Source organism: Carya illinoinensis, chromosome 4 (assembly GCF_018687715.1).
Source record: "Carya illinoinensis cultivar Pawnee chromosome 4, C.illinoinensisPawnee_v1, whole genome shotgun sequence".
Classification (NCBI taxonomy): Eukaryota; Viridiplantae; Streptophyta; class Magnoliopsida; order Fagales; family Juglandaceae; genus Carya; species Carya illinoinensis.
In genome coordinates this window covers 44,242,559-44,264,138 of record NC_056755.1, presented here as the reverse complement: position 1 = coordinate 44,264,138, position 21,580 = coordinate 44,242,559, and the positions used below count along the sequence as shown (strand labels likewise).

General features: G+C 34.1%; 2 protein-coding genes and 1 long non-coding RNA gene across 3 annotated transcripts; 2 read left to right on the top strand and 1 right to left on the bottom strand.

Annotated features, from left to right (window-relative positions):
• The first annotated feature begins 686 nt into the window (after positions 1–686).
• LOC122308165 lies at positions 687–1,785 on the top strand. The gene is made up of 2 exons (XR_006241941.1): positions 687–752; positions 1,352–1,785. It is a non-coding gene; the product is annotated as an uncharacterized LOC122308165 (long non-coding RNA).
• Positions 1,786–3,735: 1,950 nt separating this feature from the next.
• On the top strand, positions 3,736–5,660 carry LOC122307914 (exopolygalacturonase-like). Its single transcript, XM_043121041.1, has 4 exons — positions 3,736–3,953; positions 4,126–4,434; positions 4,558–5,073; positions 5,229–5,660. The coding sequence occupies exons 1-4, from the start codon at positions 3,831–3,833 to the stop codon at positions 5,460–5,462; spliced, it is 1,182 nt and encodes a 393-aa protein (XP_042976975.1). The 5' UTR covers positions 3,736–3,830; the 3' UTR covers positions 5,463–5,660.
• An 11,014-nt stretch (positions 5,661–16,674) lies between these two features.
• LOC122306556 (polygalacturonase-like) lies at positions 16,675–19,831 on the bottom strand. The gene is made up of 5 exons (XM_043118979.1): positions 19,703–19,831; positions 19,322–19,609; positions 18,673–19,188; positions 18,378–18,567; positions 16,675–16,736 (listed from the first exon to the last, which is right to left on the bottom strand). Exons 1-5 carry the CDS (start codon positions 19,829–19,831, stop codon positions 16,675–16,677), a joined length of 1,185 nt encoding a protein of 394 aa, XP_042974913.1.
• Positions 19,832–21,580: the final 1,749 nt, after the last annotated feature.

The following is a 21,580-nucleotide window of genomic DNA, read 5'->3' as shown; positions in this document are numbered from 1 at the left end:
ATGCATAAATTATAACCATAGTAGGAATTGCTTGTATGCTTGATATGGATTATTTTTTGTTGAATCTGAAGTTATACAAAGAGCCAAGAGCAGAAATTTTCATTCTTTTGGTCAATTAGCTTGCTTTATTTTTTGGCATCATCCAAGAATATCTTCCAAATAATAAAGTATTTTTGTATGCCATTTATTGAGTAGTCCAACTCCAAATGTCCCATTAACATTCTGCCAAAAAACAGACGCAGGTTCTATGACTTTTTGTTTTTGTTTTCTGTTTTTCTTATGGTTTTGAGTACTTAATAATTATTTATTGGCTGGGGATGAGCATGCATGGCTGTTATGGGGTCGACCCATCTCTGCTGTAAGAAATATATATATATAAATTTTGTGCTTCAAATCAGGTGGAAAGTATTTGGCTTTTCAGAGATAGATCAATAGGCCAACATTATCTTTCACTCCCAAACAAAGCTCTTTGCCTTATGTATTTTTGCATTACTCGGTTGATCGCCAAGGCATCTAAAACAAATAAAAGACAAAACTAAGCCCCACTAAGATCAAAATAAGGTGTTGGATACCTACAGCTTGCTTTAACGCCTCTAAGATTAGAAAGGAGCCAAGTATGAGCAACTCATCAATGTGCACCTGTATGGATGTGGCGTCAATTTCAAAGTTTGTGTCTCCTTTAACAGTCAGCCTTGTATGGGTTGACAATGGCAGTACTTGCTACCATCTTGGTGCAGAAAACCTTGAGTAAGGTATGCAATTTCCACACTCATACTTGCTTAATATTGCTGATTAAGTCCTAATTTACTGTTTTTTGTTTTACTCCATTTAACACTATCATATGCTCATTTATGGTGAATTTGGAAATCCTAAACTTCAAACTGTCCATGCTTTAGATTAAATAAATAGTTTGCATGATTGGAAAAAAAAATGCAATTGGTGGCTGAGAGTACAGTGACTTGAATGATGGGATAGGGTAGTTAGTAAGTGTCAAGATTGACATGATATTGGACATTTATCAGCCCTGCTATTTAGAAAGCAACTCATAGGTAAAAATGTTGGATTTCCATGACAATAACTCATGATATATGTGCTCAAAGGTATGTATTTCTAACAGTTGGATATCCATTCAAACTATCACTGCTTTAGATTAACTAAATAATTTGCATGGTTGGATAAAAAGACATACAATTAGTGGCTGAGAATAGAGTTAATTGCATGATGGGATAGGGTACATAGTAAGTGTCCAACATTGTCATAATATTGGTAATTTATCAGCTCTGCTATTTTGGAAGCAACTCAACTCTAAAAAAATGGATATTCATGACTTTAACTCAAAATATATGTGCAGGGAGTATGAAGCATGGCAGCAAGAGGAGATTTCAAGGAACTGTCCTGATGAAGACACAATGAGGCCAACCTTGGAATGATGTGGACAATGAGATGTGTTTTTTTTTACCCAAGATCCCCACAGATATCTTTGACCAGGGAAGAGACTAGAAACCATGCTATATATATTGATCTGTAATAGTTCTGTTTTAGGACATAGAAATGGGACTCGTGTGAATATGTTGTTTATGTATATTGGCTGGGCATGTCAGATTGAACAGGATGCCAATTATGGGAAGCATGTAATTAATGAGACTAGAATTGATGATTAAGTCATATGTGTTGATATGATCATAAACAAGATTTTGTGGTTTATGTTGGCTGGATATTGACCAACTGAACAGGGTGCATTTGGATGGAAAATATGTTTAATGGAGAACTAAGTGATATATAAAACATATGTGTTCATTTGGATGTGCCTTGTTTGTGAGTCCTTAGTTGGGTAATCAAATATTTGTGTCCACTTGATTTCTCCAAGTTATTTGGAAATGTGCTAAGGGGGAAGATGTCAAGTTGATCTATAGTAACAATGTTGACAATTTTGTTTTATACTTTTCATCTCAAAAACTGATGGCATGATCAAATCAAAGCCATCTGTCAGCGGGAACATGCATAGGTCGCAAATTACTAATTATGTATTGAGCGTTAATTTATGGAGAAAAATCTGGTTGAGGTCACTGTTGTATAGTAATTACATATTTATCAGTATTGTGTAGTAGTGGCAAAATGGTAGGGTAGTAAAGTAGCAAGAAATCATCTTTTGCTATGCCAGGTAATTGTGACAGATATGAACATGGGGTTGTTTTGTGGGAATAGAGATTTTCTAACAAGAATGCATCATCAGGACCCTTCAATCTCTGCCAATAAAATGTAGGTCATTGTATTCGGAATTAGATGTAAAACAAATTTGCTGAGATTGAGCTATAGCAGAGAAAACAATGGCCAATAATAGTTATTTTTGGCATAGCTGAATCATCAATGAATTCCTAAAGTGGGAAAACTAATTAGTCGGCAATAAGGCAGATTGGAGGATTCACAATTGTCGGTAAAAGTATTTTCCAAAAGACATAGTTGCCAATAATAACCTTTTACATAGATGTGTGGTAGTAGCAAAAGCTAATTGAAGTCAGTCTCAATTTGTTGAACCTCATTGCAATTAAGTTATTGTGGTGCTTCAAAGTTGCTGTGAACTATTTTTTCTAGTAACATAAGTTTCCAATATAATATATTTCCTACAATATGTATGTGTAGTAAGTATTCAATAGCCACAATTAAATTGATGAAATAGCATGTAAGTGGCAAGGTTGCATTCCGAGAATTGAGTTAATTGATCAAGATTGGGAGGGCAGGTTGCATTATTTTTGACAAGAAAAATGACTTGTGGCAGCAGCTTCCATTGCCATAATAAGTGGCTATTTTCCACAAATTTTCAGATGGTCGAATATAGTAGTTAAATTGGCAGTTTATTATCCGCAAACATGCGGTAGGACTTTTTTGCCACTAAATGGTCATTTGCTGCAAATTTTGATAATTTTTCTAGCAAAAGATTTCGCGGCAATAGGCCCTTTTTGTTGTAGTGTTGTATATATAGGATATTGGTGTAAATATTGAGTATTTCGGACGACATTTTGGTTTAGTTTGGTTTGATATATATATTATATATAGTGGAGAACACGAGCTCAACACCAATAAAGCTTGAAACCAATTACTTGATAATGTTTACGTAATTGTATCATTCGTGGGTGAAGTTGCATGTAAGGGGGGGAAGGAACTAGCTAGATTGAAGATCCACAACTTCATGGAAACTCCCAAAATTGAGGCCATAGAAGTCGGGTGGCAGTTGCTAGCTAGCACCCGGCTTGGTTATAATTAGGTCCAATTAAAACATGTACTATGTTGTGATCATGAATTAATTGTTTTTGCCTAGCTTTTTAACTTAGTTGGACAAAGTTTCGTGTTTTCATGGCCTAGTACTGTTCGTGTAGCTAGTAGTTAGCTAGCTTTTTTATCATTATTAATCTGTAGGTGTACGTGTCTGCAAGGCATGCACGGGGGCAAATATATATATATAGTGAAAGGTGCTAGTTAGATCGCAATTTAATTCCTATTAATTCAAATTAATTAGAGCGCCCAATTAATTGGCTAATTAATTAAAGGCTAATATATACTTGGTATATATAACACGTGGTTGGCCGTAAAATTAACTATAAATATTGCCTAAAACCATGCATGCAGACCTGATCTTGCGCGCGTACAAAAATGAAATTAGTTAGTTATAAGCTGGTACTTGTTTGGAATGGTAGTAGTGGTGAAGAGCTTCTTCTTTGCACTATAAATATTCAAACAAACAGGCCAAGCCAATTCAGACCCAGTACTAGCGCTAGCTTTCTTTTTTCAAACCCATTTTTCTTTTCAAAATCATCATAAACCATTAATTAAAAATGGGTTTGAAAATGAATCTCCCCACGATTGCTTTGTTCTTGTTGTTGGCTGCAGCATCCGCTGCCGGTGCTAACATTAATATCAGAAAGTACGGAGCCCAGGTTAATTCAGATATCACCCCGGTACGTACGTTATACCTATTATATATATATATAATGTTAATTTGCATTCGGTACGTCCGATCGATGCCATGCATTCATTCTCATCATACTATATATAGTACTACGCATGATGGTTATATTTTCTGGCATTGCTAATTAATTAAAATAGTTTTGCGTGGTCTTTAATAATTAGGCTTTGACAAAAGCTTGGAAAGATGCGTGTCAAACACCGGGTACGAACACAGTGGTGATCCCAAAAGGGACGTACAGGTTGGGAGCAGTGCAGTTTATGGGTCCATGCAAGGGTCATATCGAGCTTCAGGTTCGAGGCATTTTATTAGCCCCAGGCGACCGAGGTTACTTCAAGTCTGGTAGTTGGGTCAATTTTCAGAGGATCGATGGCTTCACTTTGTCTGGCGGTGGAACTTTTGATGCCAAAGGCAAACACGTTTGGGGAAAAAGATCTTGTTCCGGTATTAGATACTGCGGCGACCTTCCCATTGTGAGTTTTGATCACTTCTATCTAACGTCGATCATCTGTATATAATTTCCAACATTAATTTCATCCTAATTAAGCAATTTGTCGATGGCGCTAATTAATTATCCTTTCTATTATCATGAGCAGAGCTTAAGGTTCGATTTCATCACCAATGGATTGATCAAGGACATAACATCATTGGATAGCAAACAGTTCCACATTAATTTGTTGGGCTGCAAAAACGTTACCTTCCAAAACGTAAATGTCATAGCACCCGATCATAGTCCCAACACAGATGGAATCCATATTGGGCGGTCAACTGGAATCAAGATTATTGATACAAAGATTGCAACCGGTGATGATTGTATCTCTCTTGGTGACGGCAGTGAGAATATACTTATCAAGGGAGTAACTTGCGGGCCTGGCCATGGTATCAGCGTAGGAAGTCTTGGTAAGTACAAAAATGAAGCGCCTGTAGTTGGAGTCAACGTTGTTAACTGCACATTCATAAATACACAAAATGGCGTGAGAATCAAGACCTGGCCTAACTCCTTTGCCGGGACTGCTTCTGACATGCGTTTCGAGAATCTCCTCATGAAGAATGTAAGCACCTCTATGCTCATAGATCAACTATACTGCCCATGGAATCAATGCAAAGCGCAGGTACGTACATACATTAGTATATCAACCATGTTGTGTACATCATGTGATTGACTTCATACTAATATTCAAAGTTAATGAACATAACTAATACTTTTATTGATCTGATGGTGGTCGTTGGGCCGGTATATATATTTATATATATATATATATGCTAGATTCCTTCAAAGGTTAAGATCAGCAACATTAGCTTCAAGAACATACGAGGAACAGCTAGCACAAAGGATGTGATCAAACTACTTTGTAGCAAGTCGTTTCCATGTCAAGATGTGAAGGTCACTGACATCGACATCAGATACAGTGGAAGAGACGGGCCGGCTACTTTCCAATGCGTTAATATCAAACCCACCACCAGTGGCAGACTGTATCCTCCACCTTGCAGTTCTCACTAATTAAGTTTTTTTTTTTTATATTTTTCGCTGTCGTTGCTTTCTTTACAACGCTAGCTCGATGTAGTCTACACTCGTGATTTCTTTGAAATAAAAATTATAGCAGTGACTGGATCCAGAGAAAGACTGGATGGTGGAATAGCAAGCTTAAAATGGCAATTACTTTTTCCAAATGTAACTATACAGCACCTTACAAACTCAGTCTCAGATCATCATCCTTTATTACTAAATACAACAAAAATACAGAGAAGAGTTACATCTTTCAAATTTAAAGAATTCTAGACATGGGATCCACTTAGTAGTCTTATTATCCAAGAAGCGTGGTAGAAAAATTTCAACGACAACCCAGCCTTTATACTCTGCAACAAGATTAAGAATACTAAAAAAATTCTTAAGCTTTGGAAAAAAATTCATTTCGGGAAAATTCATGCAAATATTCAGCATATTGAAAGGGAGCTTAACCACTTACAAAGTAATCCTCCAACACAATGGGGTTTGCAAAGAGAAAAAGATTTGCAACTTCAGCTTCATGAACATCTTAAATATAAAGAAACATTATGGAGGCAAAAATCAAGAATAAATTGGCTTTTGACGTAAGACTTGAATACAAAATTTTATCATCTCTCAACAATAATCTGAAGAAGAAGAAATGGAATTGACTCCATTAAAATAAGCCCAGGTAATTGGACAATGGACTAGGATATCATTGATCAATCAATTTTCATTAATCATTTTAGGACAATCTATGCTTCGTCGAATCCCACCATCCTCGATGATCTTGAAAACCTTTTTGAGAAACAAATTTCGGATCATGAGAATGAATTACTTACAGCCTTGCCTTCAGAAGCAGAAATATACGAAGCACTAAAGCAAATCCCGAATCACAAAGTTCCGGGTCCAAATGGAATGACGGCCCTCTTCTACAAACACTGCTGTAAGATTGTTAAAAAAGAGGTCATTGCAGCTGTTCAAAATTTCTTCAGAAGTGGCAAATTCCTTAGGCATATGAACCATACAAATATTGCTCTTATTCCAAAAATAAAAAATCCAAACTCTCCCCAGAATTATAGGTCGATTAGTTTGACAAGCGTCATCTACAAAACCATCATAAAAATCATGGCCAATCGTTTGAAGAGAACCCTCCCAAACATCATATCTCCTCTCCTAGCAGCTTTTGTTCTAGGCCGTTATATCAAAGAAAATTTTATTATTGCTCATGAGATGTTTCACTACCTCAAAATATCTTTAGGGAAGAGGGCAAGTGGCTTTAAAGCTGGATATGGAGAAAGATTTTGACTAGAATGGAATCTTTTGTTCACTATTATGAGAGCCTTGGATTTTTGGCTCGAAAAAGATCAATTTAATCAAGGAGTGTATTACAACAACTACTTTCTCTATCCTTATCAATGGCTCTATAAGAGGTTTCTTTCAAGCCCAAAGAGGTCTCAGACAATGGGACCCAATCACTTCCTTTTTATTTATTCTATGTACAAAAGTACTCTCAAGACTCATAGCTAGATATGAAGCAATAGGGCAAATAGAAGGTATCAAAATTAGTCGAAATAGCCTTTCTATCTCTCATTTTTTCTTTGCCGATGATTTGATAATTTTTGGGAAAGCAAAAGTGAGAACAGTAAGATCGATCAGAGAAAATTTGGAAAAATATCAATTTTGGTCAAGGCAACGAGTCAACTAACAAAAGTTATCAATCTTCATCACTCGAAATACCAACAGCTCACACGTGAGATTATTCTAGCCAATCTACTGTACAAGGGAACTTAAGCCAGAATGAAATATTTGGGGATATAGACTTCTTTGAGTGGATCTAAGAAGGATGGCTATAAAGAAATGATGGTGAAAATAAACAAAAAACGTGAAGGATGGAAAGCAAAGGTATTATCTCAAGTAGGAAGAACTATGCTTATCAGAACAGTGACAAGTACTATACCAACATATCAAATGTTGACACATAGGCTCGCAAAGTCAGTATGTAAATCTCTTAATACCAACTTTAAAAACTTATGTTGGGGCACGAAGAAGGATCAAAAGCACAAGCTATATCTTAAATCTTGGTTGCCCATTTGTCAACCCAAAAAAGCAGGAGGTTTAGGCCTATGCCTCATGGAAAATGTGAATGCAGCTTTACTCGCAAAAAGGGGATGGAAAATGAATCAACCAAACACTAGTATCTAGAAAACACTCCTCTCAAAGAAATATTTGCAAAACAGTACTTTTGAACAAGCTACAATGAAGGCTTCGGACTCAACCCTTTGGAAAGGCATTCTCAAGATGCGGAATCTCTTAAAAAAAGGTACTTGCTTTCAAATTCTTAATAGTTCATTAGTAAGGGTTTGGTTGGATCCCTGGATACCAACTCTGGAAAATTTTAAACCCATCCCACTTAACAATATTACTGAATTCCCATAAACTCTTAGAGTCTCAAACTTGATAAACCAAGTTTCTAAAACTTGGGATGCCCATAAAATGGAAACCTTATTCCAGCGAGAATGCATCAAAGAAATTCAAAGAATACCTTTGCCTTGCTCCAACCATAGAGAAGATAGTCGGATATGGACAAAAAACCAAAAAGGGAAATTCTATGTTAAAACAGCTTATCATCTTGCTACCGAGATTGAGAATTCAGCAGTGAATATGTCCTCTAGCTTCCGAATGGATAAAATTTGGAAACTGAAGATTCATAATCGTCACAAGCTCTTTCTCTGGAAAATAGCTTGGAATATTCTTTCTACAAAAGAGAGACTCAAAAGCTGTATTCCTCATATTTCAACGACTCAAAGTCCGTTATGTGATGACAATGAATAATCTCTAATCCATCTCTTCATTGAATGCCCAATCACTAGAATTCTATGGTGTCAAAGTAGATGGCCTCTAAATCTCTCATCTTTGAGGCTAAGTTCTATAAATAACTAAATCCTTCTCATCCTCAATCCAAAGAGGAAACTTGGTTTAACCTCTCAAGAAGAACACCCGTTCTAAATTTTTGCAGCTCTGATCCTAGACTTTATATGGCGACTACGAAATGATATAACTAACTACCAATTGGATTTGTCTATGCAAACAGCTTCTAAGCAACTAAACTTCTTCTACCAAGAAAATCTTGAAGCTTGGGCCAGAAAGAAATAAGCAAAATTGACAACGGGATGGCAGCGCCCCCTGTAGATCATTGTAGCATTTCCTTTGACGAAACGGTTAGAAATTCATCATCAACAACATCAGCGGTCTGTAGAAACTCTGAAGGAGAAATCATAGAGATTTGGACTGAGGAAATCCTTACAAACTTACTTATCCTAGTAGAAGCTCAAGTAGCAAAGTTGGCTACTAGTTTGGCAAAGCATCTAAATTATCCATCAATTTCTCTTGAAGGAGATGCTCAATTAGTAATGTCATCTATTGAGGGAGAACTCACTAACTGGAGGATTTCTACAATTACTGAAGATATTGTACTTTCACTAATTTCTCACAAAGGCTAGTACTTCAAAAAATCAATTGAACTCAAAATCGATTTGTGCACTCGATAGTGCAATGGGCCGCAACCAACTTTATATTTGGTGGCATTCTTTTAGCAATTCTTCCCTCTAGTTATCTATATATTGATAGTGGAAAGAACCCACTTTAAAGTACTTTATCAGGAAAACATGACGAGCCTAAATATAATATATATATAAGAGATCATATATGTAGTAGATTTTCCGATCCTCTTGATATATATTTGGTCACTCTGTAATTTTTTATTTTTTAATTTCTTTTAATTCTTTACGTTATACTCAAAGTTGTGAAATGTGTTGTAAACGACAGTCGATCGATAGAAATAACCTATAAATTTTTAGAGATTAAAAAAACAATTAGAGAAAATTTATTATCTTTTACAAATATATATTATATATCTAATATGATTAGAAGATAACAAAGATAAGAAAAGATTTGATGCCATTATTCTGGAAATTCCAGAGATGGAATTAATTTGGCATGTACCTCATAACAAGAAGTGCCCCCAGTTGCTGGCTTGCTGCATGCCTTGCTAGTTAGGGCATGCATGCATTGATCTTAATTAACATTATCAAGACGCAAAAATATATATATCCACTCCTAATTCTTGTTAATATATAATTACTTGGGTAATCATGTATATATTACGAAAAAACTTCCATACGGGCACGAAATGTGATCGACTCACACTATAACACAATTGGTCTTTTATGACAGAGGAAAACGTCACAAAAAATGACCAAAATATCACTAAAGACATTTGGTGATGGTTCGAAACCGTCACGACTACCGTCACCTAATGTGCGTCACGGAAAACAATTGGTGACAATTTACTATTCAACCATCACAAAAAACATTTTTAGTGACGGTTGCAGGTCTTCCGTTTGATGTCACGTTTGAACGTGGGATTTTTTGTGACAGTTGAAATCTGTCACAAAATGTAACGTTCGAACGTCCAAAAGAGCGTTCGAATGTTAACCCGACTGATTGACATTCAAATGAGAAAATTTGACGTTCGTTGGTTATAGTTCGAACGTATCATATTTACGTTGGAACGTCAAACAAAACGTTCGAACGTAAATCCTTTAAACATTCGAACGTTGTGTTCGTTTTGAGAGTGAATATGTTCGAACGTTGGGTCGTACATTCGAACGTTATTTCGTAATTTTGTGTAATTACATTCGAACGTTATTTTTAACGTGAACCAACATTCAAACGTTTGTTATATACATTCGAACGTATAGATCAAAAATACTATTTTCATAAAATTAAAAAATATACAAATTGTATCATCATATTACACCATCAAATTAACAACTAACAATGTTTTATATAGTTGTAAAATTAGATATTAAAAGTTCTATACAATGAGAAAATTAACTGAATTGATTTCATTTTTTCTTCTTTCCTCGCCCAACGCGATTTTACTGTAGTGACATAACACGCCCTATCTGGACTCTCATCTCCCTCTACACTTATTCTTAAACTTCACTGCACATTCTTTCCTCCTGGTCTCTATGTTGCTCCTGCAAACGCATCTCTAAATCAAATTGTTGCTCTAAGAGAGACTCCAACTCTTGTTGTCTTGATCTCATATACTCATTTGATAAAAAAAAAATGCTGCAAAATAAGTAACATTTAAAAGAAATACAAATAAACATTAAATTAATGACATGTTGCATAATTAATAAATTATTCCCAACATATTCAATAAAAGTTCACAAATTTATTCAAAATGATATCATATATTTCCACAATATATAAACATATTCACAATATTTTACATATTACCAACAATTTTAATAAATACTGTAATACACAAATTCACAATATATAAACATATTTTCCATAGACTAAACTAATTCACAAATCACATATACATATACACAATAATAACTAATTCACAAATACCAAAACATAGTCCCAAAAATAACCACAACATATGCTTCAAATTCACATACACAATTGTAAAACATATTCATTTTAATCTATAAATATACACAAATATTTATATTTTCATTTTAAGAATAAGCATACACACAACACAATTTTTCATTTTAATTCATCATATTACATAATCCATATCACAAAGATTTGCTTTTAATTCATCAACATCTTCTAATTCATCAATAATATCCAATTCAAAACATATTCACAATATATACAATCAAAATTCACTACTCAACTCACAATATTATACCCATATCTAATCCTTCAAAATTCACAATCAACTCACATTATACACATCAAAATATTCATCATTATCCACAACAAAAGCACAACAAAATATATAAACATCTTAATAAAGTTTAGAAATATACCTATCACTCACAATATCCTCTTACAAATCACAAGTTTTGAACAAGTCACAATAACCAATCCTTCAAAAAAATCACAACACTAGTTACTTAAAGACATATATATAAAAAACCACAAAATAAATATCATAAAATTGCAAAAGATTTAAAGGAAAAAGAGGTTTTCCTTACCAAAATCAATGGAGAGAGCAAAAATATTAATCCTCTCTCACTCTACTCTCTCTCTCTCTCTAACCATCTCTCACTCTTTTAGAGTACTACTTGCTATATATATATATATATGGAAAGCCGCATTAATTCATGCGCCCCGTGATCCATTTACAGTCGCATGCATCTCTTTTCTACATCAGCTTTCCATCCATAACTAAGTACAAGTCCGTTTAAGATAGAATTATATATATTGAAACCGTTAATTGTTCATTGTGATTGTAATCTGGTGCTATGTAGATCATAAGCTGCAGTATGACAAACTCCCCCTCAAAATGTGTATTAATGTATGTAAAACTTAATACAATTAATATCACTCTTTTGGTATGTATTGATCAATCGAAAACAGATTTTCCTCCACTTACAGTGTCCATACAAGCACAAACTGTTAGATATTTTAACATGAATATTAATAAACGGATCTTCGATTTTATATGATCCACAATAATAAACAGTAATAAATAAATGCATACCTTTATCATTAGTTTGATGAAGAATTAGATATAGCTATGAGGGAAGGATCACCCTAACAACCTTGCCTCACAAGTGTCTCACGATGGCAAAAGGCACTCTAATGTTGTAGGTGAGAACCCTTTAACCCCTCAGTGCTATTTATAGATTTCTGACCATCAAGAAATCTCAGAGTTTGTATCTGACTATAATTAGAGATATAGAGTTTTAATCTTATCTCTTAGGATTTTTCTTAACCCGTTATTACTCATATTTTATCTGATAAACTTGAGCTATTTCAAATTCTATTAAGATGGGTGTGTGGGATATAGAGTTTAAATAAAACTCTTACATTCTCTCACTTGGCCCATACGCCCATAAAATAATATTTTCCGTTCATGGGTTTATTACAAGAAATTAACCATACTGCGCAAACTCATTTCTTGAAACTTTCATAGCTCAAAGTACGTTACATGAGTTCTGTGATATCAATGTTAAATCAACTACTGATGCGAGTCATGACGGTCCTTTGTTATATAATCAACAAATTTCCTTCCATGTACCACAACACCAGCAACCAATTTTACATGATCTTTAATTGGGATAATTAAGGCCAATACCTTGATGCCTCGGGTTCCAATGCATGTCTGTTGCAGACATTATCTTGTCATCATTCTTCCAAACCATTCAATGTACAAATAAGTGGAAAGACAAAAAAACAGAAACAACTATAATAGATATCTTTCAATGTCCAGTAACTAAATACTCAACATATCAATGATCTATATAACATGTTCACATTATGGGTATAAGCATTTGAACCCATCTTTTCAACATGTTTTTTAAATTATAATCATTAACATACTATTGATATGGACATATTTGTTTCTGTACTTTCTCTTTAACACTTGGGTATTTAAAATTTCATTAAATACTCATCATTCAGAGAAAAAATACTCTGAGGAATTCTTGCCATACATTTTTAGCGGCTTGGCCATAAGTCAACAATTCCAAGTCCTAAGATAAATTTCCTCAATCAGATACTATAAACTGTGGCCTCAAAACATACCACAAACTCAGACCCATTACATATGAAGCAGTAAAAGATTTGCCTCATATTTTTCCATAAATAACTCTACTAGATAGCAAAATACATAACCATAACTGTATTTTCTATTATTAGAGTAATCACATAAAATAGGGTCTGAATATTCAGTTACCTTAAAAATATCAGTTCTTCTTAAGACAATAATATAATATTTAATTTCTTGCAAATAATATTGTACTCTTTCCACAGCTTTTGGGTCAAGTATCATTGGGTTACTTTAGCAACAACCAAGGATATTAACGATAAACCGATGTTAAGCTGTATACAAATTTGTGCAACCACCAAGTTCCTTATAACTATCTTATACAAAATTTCTTTAATGACCTAATCAATTCGAGAACACTGTAAATACTGAGCATGTCACATTTATTTTTAAAGTATCCATTTACCAGTAATTTTTCATGCAAAATCTTTCCAAACTTTATGCAGCTATACTGAGACAATCCTAACAGTCATCCTCTTGGTATTAAATTCAATCTCAATTACGAATGATGTCTCATTCATAAATTTCATTTAGAGATGTAACTTTAATGTCATACTACTAACGATGACTCATACTTGCCAAAAAGTCATATATATGCATGACCAAAATGTAAATATACTCCCACTGACTTACGGGTATATACATTAACAAATAAATATTTTTCTTAATTCCTAAACAGTATTGGTATTATCAAGATACCAATTTTCAAGAAATCTGTTACCTCTTCTAAGAAATTCTTTTATTCATTTATTGTAGATTTCAAACTTTTACTCTACAATAGTTTTCACATCTATTGGATGTAACTCTAGACCATAATGAGTTACTAATGTTATAGTGATTCTTAATGAGTTCTTTCAGGTTTAATAGAAAAAATCTCTAATCAATGCTCATTTCTGAGTGAAATCCTTAATTACAAGTCTAACTTTATATCGTTCAACATTGTCCTTGAAGTCAAGATTTTGTCTCCAAAACCCATTTCCATTCGACTTTTCATACATTTCAGACAATTTAGACGAAATTGTAGACTTTACATTGATCTATGGATTTCAATCACTCTTTTATGCATCAATCTTTTATAGAATCACTTATTTCTATAATTTGTGAAAACATATGTAAACTTTTATTTATTTCTATATCACATTCAAGTTTTGAAGATACACCACATAACTTAACCAAATAGCAAATCAAGAAGATTGCATGAGGTTACCTGTTCTGATGTCTCTATGACCAATTCTTCAGTAGTGTTTATCTGATGAGGTGATTGATCATTTGCTTGTTGTTCCATATTATCATTGAGGTAATCATAAAAGGAAACCACAAAATTTTCAAAAAAGTATGAGAATGCACTTTACAAGAATCATATTTCTAGTTTCCATACTCCCACTGATTTTGCCAACCATAAGAAATTTAATATTTCAATTTTCTCAAAATACAAACCATAAGTAGAAGCAATACAGTCTAGATCATTTGAATCTCCTTAAGTAATCAATAATAATAATGTACCCAATAACTATTATAAGATTCAATAATCTTTCATTTGGTTTAGAAATTATTACTTTAATTTGACTACCCATACATGAATATGCCTTAAAACAATTCATAAATAATAAATAAATAAATAAATCATTAAGCCTAAAAACACAATATAAGTTCTAAACCATTATAGCCCAACTCTTAATATTTTTCATGACATTATTTCAATCCAATTCAATGATTTTCACATTTTTATCTAACTGCAATTCCTCCCCATGAGAAGTACTACAAGAATTACTAATGGCTTGAGACTTCTCATATAGCAGATAGATACATTCATATCATGAAAATCATCTATAAAAGTAATGAAATACTTATATCAAATATTATAGGAAAAAGATTTATATGTGTCTATATGCATTATCTTAAGAAAAACTCCATTTCTTGTGGCATCTTTTATTGATGTGTTTGATTTATTTTCCTTTTATACAAATCAACACACATCCTGAGATTAGAAAACCTAAATGCGGAAAATATTTTATTTACTAATCTCTTTAACTTTTCTTGAAGATATTCTCCAAACTTTTATACTCCAAATTATGTTTCAAATTCTATGCCAAAAAAAAAAAAAAAAGTTTTTCATAAATCATTTTTTATTTGGTTCCAGTACATACCTTATGAGTGAGAAAAAGAAAAAGAAAACATTATTATGAAGGCATGACAAAAACAACTTTATTGGAAAGAAAAAATGGAACCAACATAAGTGACACATTGAAACAAATTGAACTTTGAATATTTGTACTTGAGTTTAATCTAAAAAGAATGCATAAACATGTATAAGATATTATTCGAAACTTATTTAGTTTACCCTTTCTTTTGAATCATGTCTTATGCTTAGGGCACTTAAACCTTCATGTGTCACTATTTCTTTCAAATTTCAATTGACACAATTCTTATATTTTCATTACAATTATTTCCTTCATTTCCCAAAAGATACAAATGATTTTTCATACAAATTAGCAAAATAAATTTGTATCTAGCTAACAACCATGCTACTAACTTGTTCATATCTTATTATTTTAATGAAATAATAATGCCTTTAAAGTAAACAATTATGTACATTTGATATGCTCTTAGTGTAAATTTGATATGCTCATCTTTCTCTATATTAGAGTCCATTCTATACATGAAACTTGTAATGATATTCATATACTTACTGCAAGAAAAGCATTTTAATCACTTTAATGCTTTGAGTTTGACACTCATAAACAATAACAGAATTTAAACCATTATGGATGAACTAGTAGTGTCATTGAAATCCCTCATTTTAGAAGTGGATCCCAATGCACAAAATGTTCCCTCCAGTTTTAATTTCAGAATTTAAACCATGCATTATCAAGAATTTAAACTATTATGAATGAACTAATAATGTCATTGAGGTCCTTCCTTTGGGAATGAGCCTCAACACACAAAGCGTTCCCTCCAATATTAAATTCTATGAATGAACTAGCTGTATCATCAGAATTCTCCTTTGGGAGTAAACTCTAACATACAAAGTGTTCCCTCCAATATTAAATTTTATGGATGAACTAGCTGTATCATCAGAATTCTCCTTTGGGAGTAAACTCTAACATACAAAGTGTTCCCTCCAATATTAAATTCTGTGGATGAACTAGTTGTATCATCATAATTCTCCTTTGGGAGTAAATTCTGACATACAAAGTGTTCCCTCCAACCTTTATTTAATAGATGAACTAGTAGTGTCATCAAAACCCTCATTTGGGAGTAGATCTTGACACACAAAATTATTCACTCCATAATATCCACCTTACTATGGAATTTAATGATTTTTCACTAAAATTTAAGAAAGTCTTGTACCTTTGGGCAACCAATCTTTTCTTTAATTTTAATGTGAATCATTTGCTCCATATTGGATAATATAAATATATATATGTGGCATGATAATAAGAACCAAAATAAACAATTCATACATGTATTTAATACTAATAACATGCATATGAATTTAATAATTTCCATATATGTAGATAACAATAATAACATATATATATATATAGAATTTAATAAAATTTTCATACATGTACATAATAAAATGTATTTAATAAAATTTCAGACACTTTTTTTTTAATAAATAAATAAAATACAAATATTTTAATCTGACCGGTCCGGGTCTGAACCGGACCGGTTCAGCAAATCGGTCTGGGACCCGATTTATGGTCAATTGAAAGAGTTGACCTGGGCCGGGCCTAGTGTTCAGGCCCGATCCCATTCTCTCTCTTTTTTTTTTTTTTGGTTCTTTTATTGAGCTGGGCCGTAGCCCACTTAACCCATTTGTTTTGCTCTTTCTTTCTTACTGGGCCAGCGCTCACAGCCCAGCCCAACAGCCCTTTTTTTTATCTTAAACTGGGCCAGAGCCCACGACCCGGCCCATAAGCCCTTCCTTATGAGCTGAAAGGAAAGGAAACCCTAGTTTCCTTTTCTTCAACCTCCAGCCGCCGCTCATCAAGCCTCAGCAGCAACTTCCAGCTCAAGTACAGGCGTCACCGATGAGGAGAGGCCGGCAAGGTTTTTCCGTCCACCCCCTACCGTCAACCTCCAGGTCATGTTGTTCCCCTATATATATATATATATATATTTTCTTGGGAACTGCCGCGGCAGTGGGCTTTAGAGCCCTCTGCCGCCGTTACAGAAACTCCAACGAGGAGGTTCTCAGCCTCCTCGAGACGCTGACATCCCTTCAGCCGATGGGAGCTTGAACAGGTAGGGGCGGCACCCATTCGGGAATTTTCAGCCCCACTGTGCCGCCCAGCCACCTCCTTTACACCGTTGAATGTAGAACCACCGGCCACCATACACGGTGCTCTGCCTCACACCCAGCAGCTGCCCCTACAGCTCACTGTTACAAGGCTCTTTTCTCCAACACAGAACCTCTAAACTTTCATATAACGCAGCCTCGGCGACTCATGGTTTCTCAATTCACAATATTGTTAAACAATACACAGGAAAGTAAAATAAAACCCAATCAAGGAGTTGGAATCGTGAACAACTATGAGAGTTTTTCTCTCTCCCCAGCACAGGCACAACACGGTAAAAGCAGAAATAAGAACACCGAAATGCATGTGCTTATTTTCATTGTTTGGGTCTTTCACAGAATAGATGTAAAAGAAAAAAATACGATCATAAAAAAAAAAAAAAAAATCTCTCAAATCGTAAAACCAAAAGTTTTTAGTCTTTCGTAACATAGTAAAATCACAATATACGAAAGCATATATTTACTGCATATTTTATTGAGATCATAAAATATCTACAACCTAAAGCTCTGATACCACATGTTAGATATTTTAACATGAATATTAATAAACGGATCTTCGATTTTATATGATCCACAATAATAAACAGTAATAAATAAATGCGTACCTTTATCATTAGTTTGATGAAGAATTAGATCTAGCTATGAGGGAAGGATCACCTTAACAACCTTGTCTCACAAGTGTCTCACGATGGCAAAAGGCACTCTAATGTTGTAGGTGAGAACCCTTTAACCCCTCAGTGCTATTTATAGATTTCTGACCATCAAGAAATCTCAGAGTTTGTATCTGACTATAATTAGAGATATAGAGTTTTAATCTTATCTCTTAGGATTTTTCTTAACCCGTTATCACTCATATTTTATCTGATAAACTTGAGCTATTTCAAATTCTATTAAGATGGGTGTGTGAGACATAGAGTTTAAATAAAACTCTTACACAAACATGCAGTTCGCTTATATTACAAATACAGATATTCAACTCACCACACTTAGCTAACAAATTATTTTAGAGTACAAGCAGGAGGATTCTGTTTGCCCAAAATGGTGGGATTGACATTAGTACATTGGGATGTTGCAGGGCCATCACTTCCTTGGTATGCGAGGTCTATATCAGTAATCTCCACATTCTCACATGGTATTTCATTGCTGCATAAAAGTTTGATGGCCTCCTTAGTTTGAGATGTGCCTCGTATGTTTTTGAAGCTAACCTGGCTAATCTTAATCTTCGAGGGAATCTAGAAACAAGAAACATAACAAAAATACTAGCGATATGAATAATACCTTTTCAACATTAAAAAAGAAGATGATAAATTGAAACTGACTCTATATTATATAATTACCTGTGCTTTGCACTGATTCCATGGACAATAAACTTGATCTATGATGACGGGATTGCTGACATTTCTCATGTAGATGTTCTCAAAATGCATATTAGAGGCAGCGCCAGGAAGGGAAGCAGGCCATGTTTTGATTCTTACGCCATTCATTGTATTTCTTAGGTTGCAATCTACAACTTTAACCCCAACCACAGGTTCTTCATTCTCATATTTACCAAGACTTCCTATGCTGATCCCATGGCCAGGTCCACAGGCTACTTTTTGAATAAGTATGTCACGATTGCCATCACCAAGAGAGATACAATCATCTCCAGTTCCGATCTTTGAATCAATTATATTGATTCTAGTTGACCGCCCCATATGGATTCCATCAGTATTGGGGCTATCTCCAGGTGCTTTGATATTTAAGTGGAATATGGTAACGTTTTCGCATGCAAAAACATGCAAGTGAAATTGTTTGCTATCCAACGACGTTATGCCCCGAATCATTGAATTGGTGATAAAGTCGAACCTTATATTCTGTTCAAATTTTAATCTTTATTAATTAGCTCCACAAAGTCAAAGCGTAAACATTGCTTTATGGGTAAGACTTATAAGAATGGAATGGTAAATTTAACCAAAGATTAATTAAACGTACAAGTCGTGAACTTACAATTGGGAGGGCACCATTGTATTTACCCCAAACAGATTTTCCTTGGCCATCAAACGTTCCATTGCCTGACAAAGTTAACTGGTCGACACGTTCAAAACTGACCCAACTACCCCATTTGAAAAAACTAAGGTCACCTGGAGCCACTACGGTGCCTCGAACTTTAAGCTCAATAGGACCTTTGCAGGGGCCATTTAACTGCACTGGGCCCAACCTGTACGTCCCAGCTGGTACCACAACTTTACTCTGACCTGGCGTTGCGCACGCATCCTTCCAAGCATTTGTCAAAGGCTACGTGCAAAAGTATTGATCATGAAACAGAGTTTAATTAATAGAACGTGAAGCAAATATATACAAGTCGGTTGGGAATGCATGAGTGCATACCAGGGTTATATCCTCATTAACCTTTCCTCCATACTTCTTCAAAATATTGAAGACGACCGGTTTGGCATTGGCAACCGATGCTAGGAGAAACAGAATTGGTAGGGTTGCAATATTCAATTTCAAACTCATGTTGAGATTTTTGTTTGGTCCGATCGAGCTGGTTGTATATATGGGAGATCAGTACTATTGATGAGTAATTGGTATGAGATTTTAAATTTGATTTGGTTGGGGATCATATATATATATATATAGTGGAGTAGACAGGCTAAGCACCTTTAATTTAAAACTTGAAACCAATTACTTGTTAATTGTTGTGCAATCTATGATTCCAAGGCGTGCACGGTTTCACCTAATTCAAGTGATCTGTTGATCCATCATTAATATATATATTTAGCTCCAGTAGCACTTGTACGCGTATGTTGTTTCTAATAATTAATTAAAAGGAATTATTAGTACTGTTGTTTCTATATATAGCTAATAGTTTTCGTGATTAATTCCGAGTACAGCTTGTATGTTGTGTCCACATAATTTCTATTTCAAACAGACATAACACACACACACACACACACACACACACACACATATATATAAATATATATTATATGTATAGTGGATTTATGTTGACATCAAAGCAGCAAAACTATATATGTATAGTGGATTTATGTTGACATCAAAGCAGCAAAACTATGTAAAAATAAACAAAATGGAGAGGTAAACCAACAGGCTGCCTCCATATAATTAGCATCCCTCATTTCATTCCTTTAAAGGAGAAACCAAAAGAAATTGATTTCTACAATTAACGCCCATGATCATCATAGACACAAAACAAAAATTAAAAGGAGATCATGAAAAGAAGGTAAAAAAAAAAAAAAAAAAAAAGAAATCTAAAACAAGATTGAACAACTATTAGCATGATTGTAATTATAATCTGGTCATTTATATGTAGATAGGCTGATAAGCTCTGCCCCAAATGGGTATTTATACATATATATAAAAGTTAATATGGCATCATTGTTTTGGCATTGATGAATCCAAAACAGCTTTCCAATAGTACTTTCATACAAACTCAAGCTGCACTTTACTTATATCAGAAATACACTTAACTTGTAATTAGCTAGCAAATTTATTTAAGAGTACAAGAAAGAAATTCTGTTTGCCCGACATGGTGGGATTAACATTGGTACATTGAGATGTCACAGGTCCATTTCTTCCTTGGTATACGAGGTCTATATTACTAATCTCAACATTTTCACATGCATGGTATTGCCTTGATACAAAGAAGCTTGACGGCCACCTTAGTTTGAGAGGTTTCTCGTATGTTTTTGAAGCTAACCCCGCTAATCTCAATCTTCGAGGGAATCTAGAACCAAGAAACATAACAAAAATAGTACTTGCGATATGAGTAATACTTTTTCAACTTTAAACAAGAAGATAATAAATTGAAACTGACTTTATATTATATAATTACCTGTACTTTGCATGCACTGATTCCATGGGCAATAAACTTGATCTATGATGACAGGATTGCTGACATTTCTCATGTAGATGTTCTCAAAATGCATATCAGAGGCAGTGCCAGGAAGGGAAGCAGACTATGTTTTGATTCTTACGCCATTCATCATATTTTAGGTTGCAATCTACAACTTTAACCCCAACCACAGGTTCTTCACTCTCATACTTACCAAGACTTCTTATGCTGATCCACAAGCTACTTTTTGGATAAGTATATCCTGATTGCCATCATTAAGAGAGATACAATCATTACTGATTTCGATCTTTGAGTCTATTACACGGATTCAGTCGATCACCCTATGTGGATTCCATCTATGTTGGGACTATCTTCAAGTGCTCTAATATTTAAGTGCAATAGGGTCACGT

Excerpts from the sequence above, each read along its gene's own strand:
- LOC122306556 (XM_043118979.1), bottom strand. The coding sequence starts at position 19,831 with ATGAGTTTGAAATTGAATATTGCAACCCTACCAATTCTGTTTCTCCTA. Across the intron at positions 19,189-19,321 it reads ACAATGGTGCCCTCCCAATT|AATATAAGGTTCGACTTTAT; the intron begins GTAAGTTCACGA and ends AAATTTGAACAG. Across the intron at positions 18,568-18,672 it reads GGAATCAGTGCAAAGCACAG|ATTCCCTCGAAGATTAAGAT; the intron begins GTAATTATATAA and ends TCTTGTTTCTAG.
- LOC122307914 (XM_043121041.1), top strand. The coding sequence starts at position 3,831 with ATGGGTTTGAAAATGAATCTCCCCACGATTGCTTTGTTCTTGTTGTTG. Across the intron at positions 4,435-4,557 it reads ACTGCGGCGACCTTCCCATT|AGCTTAAGGTTCGATTTCAT; the intron begins GTGAGTTTTGAT and ends TATCATGAGCAG. Across the intron at positions 5,074-5,228 it reads GGAATCAATGCAAAGCGCAG|ATTCCTTCAAAGGTTAAGAT; the intron begins GTACGTACATAC and ends TATATATGCTAG.